The 7,954-nt window shown below is 52.0% G+C and overlaps 1 protein-coding gene across 1 annotated transcript; it reads right to left on the reverse strand.

The window, feature by feature from the left end:
• LOC121298993 (zinc finger protein 345-like) lies at nucleotides 1-2,464 on the reverse strand. The gene has a single exon (XM_041226414.1). The coding sequence runs from the start codon at nucleotides 2,462-2,464 to the stop codon at nucleotides 659-661; it is 1,806 nt and encodes a 601-aa protein (XP_041082348.1). The 3' UTR covers nucleotides 1-658.
• Between the last annotated feature and the right edge of the window lie 5,490 nt (nucleotides 2,465-7,954).

Genomic DNA, 7,954 nt, shown 5'->3' on the forward strand with positions numbered 1-7,954 from the left:
TGTATTTATTGATTGATTGATTTTTTTGTTGAACGGTAACAGAAGCGCTGATGTCTTTACAAACCCGCACCCTCCCATCTCACTGCGTCCCCAAAGTCACCCGCGGGGGGGTTCGGAGCAAAGGCAGGATGAGCACAAAGCCTGATGCTCCTGCCCATCTTGAATGGGGGGGTCTCTGCATTGGCGACTGTGCCCCTCGGAGTGGCTCGGGGGGGTGGGGTGGAATGGGGCAGGGCTCGGCTTGACTGAGTGCGCTCCACCCCTTCTGAGATCCGATTTCCTTTCGCGATTGTTGCTTGTTTTTATAACACTCCTCTGGGACAGAACTTGACACGGGTCCTGTAAGAGGACGGGCTGTTTCTGGGTTGAACCATTCCACTCGAGGGGGTGGGGGGTTACAGATAAATACATTAATTTAGCACCAGGTTTCGGTCTCATTGGTCCACTTTACCAGCTCAGGACCGGGGGTCCCCCCCCCAACCCAACCAGCTTCCGGTCCAGCTCGACCCAGTCAAAGTCTACCAGAAAATGTTACCAGTTGAATTTCATTCAAAAGGCTTCTTTAAACTTTTCTACATCCAGTGCTACAGAGTTACACATGGGATTATTTTAACTATGCTTAGAAAACCTGGGGGGTTGGGGGTCCGTCCCTCTGACTCTACTGAGCTTCGCTCCTCACGTGGCAGCTCTGGTGCTGAAGGAAACTCTGCAGGCAGGCAAAGGTCTCCTCGCAATCGGGGCATTCGTACAGAACCTGCCCCGCTTCCTCGGGACCCCCCTCCCCTCGCTGGGGAGGAACGGGGGTCTCCGCCTCCCCCTTCCACCTCCACCTCCTCCTCTTCCTCCTCCTCGCGTGAGTCTGCAGGTGCCTGTTCAGATCGGAGGACTGGCGGAAGCCGCGCGGGCACTCGGGGCAGCGGAAGGCCCTCTCCTTGGCGTGATAGCGCTGGTGTCTGCGCAGGACGCTCAGCAGGCTGAAGCCCTTCCTGCAGTGGGGGCAGCGGTAGCTCGGCGGTCGGGGCCCCACGGCATGGGTCAGCCGGTGGTTCTGCAAACGGGCCGCCTGGACGAAGACCTTCCCACAGTCAGGGCACGGGAGCCAGCTGCTGCCGTCCTGGTGGGTCCCGCCGCCCTCCTCCTCCTCCTCCTCCTCCTCTCTCCTCCTGACCGCCACGTGGACGGTCTCATGTTTCAGGAGGTCGGAGCGCTGCACGAAACCCTTCCCGCACTGCCGGCACCGGTGCGGCTTGTCCCCAGTGTGGTACCGCTGGTGCCGGGAGAGGCTGCTGGAGTGGAAGAAGCTGCGGCCGCACACGTGGCAAGGGAAGGACTGCTGCTGCTGCAGCGGCGTCATCTTCCTACTCCCGTCTGCGTTACTGGGGAGCCCCTGTGCCCAGTTTGGCGGGTCCTGGGGTTGCCCGAGATGCACCCTCTGGTGCCGCTTCAGGTCGGACGCCTGGGTGAAGCGTCGCCCGCACAGGCCACAGCGGAAGGGCCGGTCGCCCGCGTGGGTGGCCGTGTGCCTCTTGAGGTCGGAAGGCTGGCTGAACCCCTTGGCGCACACCTCGCACTGCAGGCTCCGCTCCCGCACCTGGATCTGCCTGGTCTGGGGGTCCACGAAGAGCTCCGTGAACTTCTTCCCGGGAAGGGGGGCCGCGTGGTGGCTGCGGCCGTGGCTCTGAAGGTCCGACAGCCAGAAGAAGCGGAGCCCGCAGTCCCTGCAGGGGTAGGAGCGTTCCGGGGAGCCCGACTGGGGGCCGTGTGTTTCCCGGTGAGCCTGCAGCCCCTCCGCCTGGGTGAAGCGCTTCCCGCAGCGGCCGCAGCCGTATGAGCGCAGGTTGGCATGCGCGGGCAGGTGGGCCCGCAGCTCACCCCGCTGGGAGAAGCTCTGGCAGCACACCGTGCACTTGAACCTGCGCTCCGAGGTGTGGAATCTCTGGTGCCTCTGGAGGCCCTGGGAGGTATTGAAGAGCCGCCCGCAGACCTCGCAGGAAAACCTGGGCGGGGCAACCACTGCCACGCCCAACTCTCCGCCCACTGCCCCGCCCACTCCTCCTCTCCCGTTCTCCACTGCTTGCTTTGCGCTTTCTTCCAGGTGTTGCACGGTCGTTTGTGGCGCCCAGCTCTCTGCCTGCGGTCTGCAGGGTTCATGCGGCGCCGGCCTCTCCACTATCGCCAGCGTACCGTTCTCCTGCAGCGCGAGCTCCATGGGCCGGGCGTAGGACAAGGCGCTGTCGTACTCGCGCTGCAGCGCCGGGGGTGGGAGGACAAAGCCGCCATACTGCAGGGCCAGCTGCTCCTGCCCGTGCGCGGTCATGTGATCCTGCAGCCGCGCGTAAACCCCAAACCCCTCCCCGCACTCTGTACAAATGTAGGCGCCCCCCTCGGCACTGTTGGTACAGTCCGCCAGCCCTTGCTGCGAATGGGAGCCGGGGTAACCATTGATGTTTAGAGAGTGGTCCATGGCTGGAGACCGGGCTTAATTTCTGTCCGTTAGTTAGAAGGTGCCACGAGAATTATTAGCAGTCTGCTTTCACATGCAGTAGAATCGCTGGAGTTCATTTCAAACAAACAAAACAAGGCTGGGGGGGGTGGGCTTTTAAAAAGACAATACAGAGAGAGAGAGAGAGAGAGAGAGAGAGAGAGAGAGAGAGAGAGAGGCGATTTGAATTCGATCGGAAATTAAGGGTTCCTGGAATATTCCTCCGACAAGACAGGGTTGAATTCTCACAATGGTTAAAGCGATTTCCCATCAATCGCTTCCTGCAGCGAGGATGCAGGATTCTGTCCTGTCCTGGATCGCCTGGTTCTGAGGATGCAGGATTCTGTCCTGTCTGGAGAGCCTGGTTCCGAGGATGCAGGATCCTGTCCTGTCTGGAGAGCCTGGTTCCGAGGATGCAGGATCCTGTCCTGTCTGGAGAGCCTGGTTCCGAGGATGCAGGATTCTGTCCTGTCTGGAGAGCCTGGTTCCGAGGATGCAGGATTCTGTCCTGTCTGGAGAGCCTGGTTCCGAGGATGCAGGATTCTGTCCTGTCTGGAGAGCCTGGTTCCGAGGATGCAGGATTCTGTCCTGTCTGGAGAGCCTGGTTCCGAGGATGCAGGATTCTGTCCTGTCTAGAGAGCCTGGTTCCGAGGATGCAGGATTCTGTCCTGTCTGGAGAGCCTGGTTCCGAGGATGCAGGATTCTGTCCTGTCTGGAGAGCCTGGTTCCGAGGATGCAGGATTCTGTCCTGTCTGGAGAGCCTGGTTCCGAGGATGCAGGATTCTGTCCTGTCTGGAGAGCCTGGTTCCGAGGATGCAGGATTCTGTCCTGTCTGGAGAGCCTGGTTCCGAGGATGCAGGATTCTGTCCTGTCTGGAGAGCCTGGTTCCGAGGATGCAGGATTCTGTCCTGTCTGGAGAGCCTGGTTCCGAGGATGCAGGATTCTGTCCTGTCTGGAGAGCCTGGTTCCGAGGATGCAGGATTCTGTCCTGTCCTGGAGAGCCTGGTTCCGAGGATGCAGGATTCTGTCCTGTCTGGAGAGCCTGGTTCCGAGGATGCAGGATTCTGTCCTGTCTGGAGAGCCTGGTTCCGAGGATGCAGGATTCTGTCCTGTCTGGAGAGCCTGGTTCCGAGGATGCAGGATTCTGTCCTGTCTGGAGAGCCTGGTTCCGAGGATGCAGGATTCTGTCCTGTCTGGAGAGCCTGGTTCCGAGGATGCAGGATTCTGTCCTGTCTGGAGAGCCTGGTTCCGAGGATGCAGGATTCTGTCCTGTCTGGAGAGCCTGGTTCCGAGGATGCAGGATTCTGTCCTGTCTGGAGAGCCTGGTTCCGAGGATGCAGGATTCTGTCCTGTCTGGAGAGCCTGGTTCCGAGGATGCAGGATTCTGTCCTGTCTGGAGAGCCTGGTTCCGAGGATGCAGGATTCTGTCCTGTCTGGAGAGCCTGGTTCCGAGGATGCAGGATTCTGTCCTGTCTGGAGAGCCTGGTTCCGAGGATGCAGGATTCTGTCCTGTCTGGAGAGCCTGGTTCCGAGGATGCAGGATTCTGTCCTGTCTGGAGAGCCTGGTTCCGAGGATGCAGGATTCTGTCCTGTCTGGAGAGCCTGGTTCCGAGGATGCAGGATTCTGTCCTGTCTGGAGAGCCTGGTTCCGAGGATGCAGGATTCTGTCCTGTCCTGGAGAGCCTGGTTCCGAGGATGCAGGATTCTGTCCTGTCCTGGTCAGACAGGTCTGGGCTCTTTGGTCCTTGTTTTAAGGTGGGGTGGTTGAAGGGGGGGTGAATCTGGTCCCTGGTGTGAATTTGCTGCACCCTGTCTGTGATCTGCGCTGTCAGGGGTGGAGATTTTGCACAGCAGGTACTGAAACAACAGAGAGGGGAAAAAAAAACAAGTCCTGGTTTTACAAACAAGTGAAACATGTTCACCCCACGACCCCCAGAGCTGTGAGATTAACTGACACTGATGAAGGCACTAGAGCCCAAACGCTGGTCTGCTTGACTCGGTTTAGTTTCAGTAAAGCTGATGACGGCACCACTAGCTGAAGTTTCAGTCTACCTGACTCGAGTTTCTTGCAGTTTTATCTTCTGATTCTGATAGAGTTTTGAAGTTACGGATGCATTTAAACAACTATTACAATAATGTAATTATTACCGGAAATTAAAGACAGAATTACGGTTACTATATTATTTACTTCATTGTTTTTAACCACTGGATGTGTATATATATATATATAGAGAGAGAGAGAGAGAGAGAGAGAGAGAGAGAGAGAGAGAGAGAGATGACAATGAGCCGCTGTATTCATTAGAACATTTTCTGTAAATAATTTGTACATTTTTAATCCATTGTAATTTACTGTACAGAGATTCATTACAAAATTGCCTACAGTCGGTTTTAAATTAATGTTTTGAAATAAGCGGTAACAAAACACCCACAATACAGTACAACACAACGCAATACAAATGCGTTTTAATATAGCGCCCTCCCTTCACGCCCATAATAATAATAATAATAATAATAACAATAATAATGTTTTCAATTTTAGATTTCTAAAATAATCCAATGTTTCACCCTGCTCAGAGACGATATGAACCGGAATACAGATCCACAGCCGAGGAGCGCAACAGCGAAACAGGTCCGGCTGCAGGCGGGTACCCACGCGTCCCTGTCTTCAGTTATTTGTGTATTTATCATTATTAACAGTATTATTATTAGTAATTCATTAACGAAGGACACGCCTCTCGGTATTATATCGCTAATTGCAGTTGCTCATAGCGGCTTGAAGAGACAGCTGTGCAGGCACAAGAGACCAAACACTGCAACCGGTGTCCTTTCCGTGATTATTACACGACAGGAGGGCACCAGCCCTGGCACTGCCAGCGTGGGCAGTGGCGCTGCATTGCGTGGGGATCGTTTCTGTGTAATATAATCTATAGGAGAATGATTGACTTCAGACACTGTGGAACCGCACCGCGCCGCTTCTTGCCATCCACAAAAAAAAAAAAAAAAAAAAATATATAAATATATATATATATATATATATATATATATATATATATATATATAATATATATATAGTCTTAGCTTATTGAAGGGACCGAAAGTCTTCCTGTTACCAGAATAATAAACAAAAAACAAAGAAATTTGTTTTTTGTTTCTTTAATTATTAAAATTGCGTTTTTATTTATTATTTATTGTAAAATCTGCGCTAGCTTTATTCGGTTTTAAATAAGGTCAACGGGCTGCGCAGGCGAAACGTTGCTTTAATTTACGTTACGTTAAGTCGGCACAAAGTATAGTTTGATTATTGTTTAAACAATAATAATAATAATAATAATAATAATAATAATTGCACTTACAGCACGGTGTTACCGTCGATGCTTTAACACACATGTTTATTGGGTTAGAGTGTGTGCAATGCTGAAGAAACGCCGCTGCGCACCGATAGCCGGACGCTGCGTTTTTTTTTTTTTTTTTTTTTTTCTTGCAAAGGAATAACAACATTTAAAAAAAAAAAAAAAAAAAAAAAAAAAAAGCGGGTGCACGGTGATGACGTTTGCAAACCCCCGGTGTAAAATAAAAGGAACAGGCGGACCGGGAGCTCGTCACGGGTTAATTACGGTGAAATGCATTGGCAAACCCGCACCGGGAGCTGCACGCAGCGTGCAATACAGCTTCGAGTAAAGGCTGCTGACAAGTGACAGGCAGACGGGCAGGGGCAGCAGGGTTGTGGGTCCGGGTAAAGCCCCCCACCCCCGTTTGTTTTTTGTTTTTTTAAACGTGGGGTTCGGCTGCCGACTGGGCTCACCAGGGTCTGACCCGCTTCATAACGATGCAAGGACTGCGGGCATGCAATGCATGTGTAATACTAGTCAAGTCTTCTCTTCTTCTTCTTCTTCTTCTTCATAATAATAATAATAATCACATCTATCCTAAGGGGCTGTATGGGGGGGTTTCAAATCCATTTTTAAAAGCAATTCCAAATTCCCCTTCGCTTTTTAATCATTTTCAACACATTCAAAACAAAAGCAATTAAAAAATTCCTTTTTATTTGAAAAAATTAAACAAAATAAAACTATTTTTTATTATATATTAATATATATATCTCATATATATTTATATATATACTTATATATATATATATTAATGAGGTTTTTATTTATTTTTTCAGCTGCGTTCGTTTGAAGCCCGGCACGGAGCAGCTCTGTTTTAATGGAACCCCCCCCCCCGAATCCTGCAGGCAGGTCCCAGAAGAAGGAGGGCAGAGAGACCCAGTAACAGCTGATATTTTTATTAGCACAGTCCAGCAGTGGCCAGTCAGTCTTTCAATGCATCCAGACAGACATTTCATCATAGTGCTTTACAATCATCTAACCACACAGCAGCACACACACGAGAGAGGGGAGAGAGAGGGATCATAGCGCTTTACAATCATCCAACCACACAGCAGCACAGACACGAGAGAGGGGAGAGAGAGGGATCACAGCGCTTTACAATCATCTAACCACACAGCAGCACACACACGAGAGAGGGGAGAGAGAGGGATCATAGCGCTTTACAATCATCCAACCACACAGCAGCACACACACGAGAGAGGGGAGAGAGAGGGATCATAGCGCTTTACAATCATCTAACCACACAGCAGCACACACACGAGAGAGGGGAGAGAGAGGGATCATAGCGCTTTACAATCATCCAACCACACAGCAGCACAGACACGAGAGAGGGGAGAGAGAGGGATCACAGCGCTTTACAATCATCCAACCACACAGCAGCACAGACACGAGAGAGGGGAGAGAGAGGGATCACAGCGCTTTACAATCATCTAAACACACAGCAGCACACACACGAGAGAGGGGAGAGAGAGGGATCACAGCGCTTTACAATCATCCAAACACACAGCAGCACAGACACGAGAGAGGGGAGAGAGAGGGATCATAGCGCTTTACAATCATCCAACCACACAGCAGCACACACACGAGAGAGGGGAGAGAGAGGGATCATAGCGCTTTACAATCATCTAACCACACAGCAGCACACACACGAGAGAGGGGAGAGAGAGGGATCATAGCGCTTTACAATCATCCAACCACACAGCAGCACACACACGAGAGAGGGGAGAGAGAGGGATCATAGCGCTTTACAATCATCCAACCACACAGCAGCACACACACGAGAGAGGGGAGAGAGAGGGATCATAGCGCTTTACAATCATCCAACCACACAGCAGCACACACACGAGAGAGGGGAGAGAGAGGGATCATAGCGCTTTACAATCATCCAACCACACAGCAGCACACACACGAGAGAGGGGAGAGAGAGGGATCATAGCGCTTTACAATCATCTAACCACACAGCAGCACACACACACGAGAGAGGGGAGAGGAGGGAGAGGGGGAGAGACAGAGTTAGTTATCAGGGGAAGGGGGAGGGAGAGGGGGGGGGGGGAGGAGAGAGGGGGGCTTAAAAGATCTATTG

Source organism: Polyodon spathula, chromosome 24, assembly GCF_017654505.1.
Source record: "Polyodon spathula isolate WHYD16114869_AA chromosome 24, ASM1765450v1, whole genome shotgun sequence".
Classification (NCBI taxonomy): Eukaryota; Metazoa; Chordata; class Actinopteri; order Acipenseriformes; family Polyodontidae; genus Polyodon; species Polyodon spathula.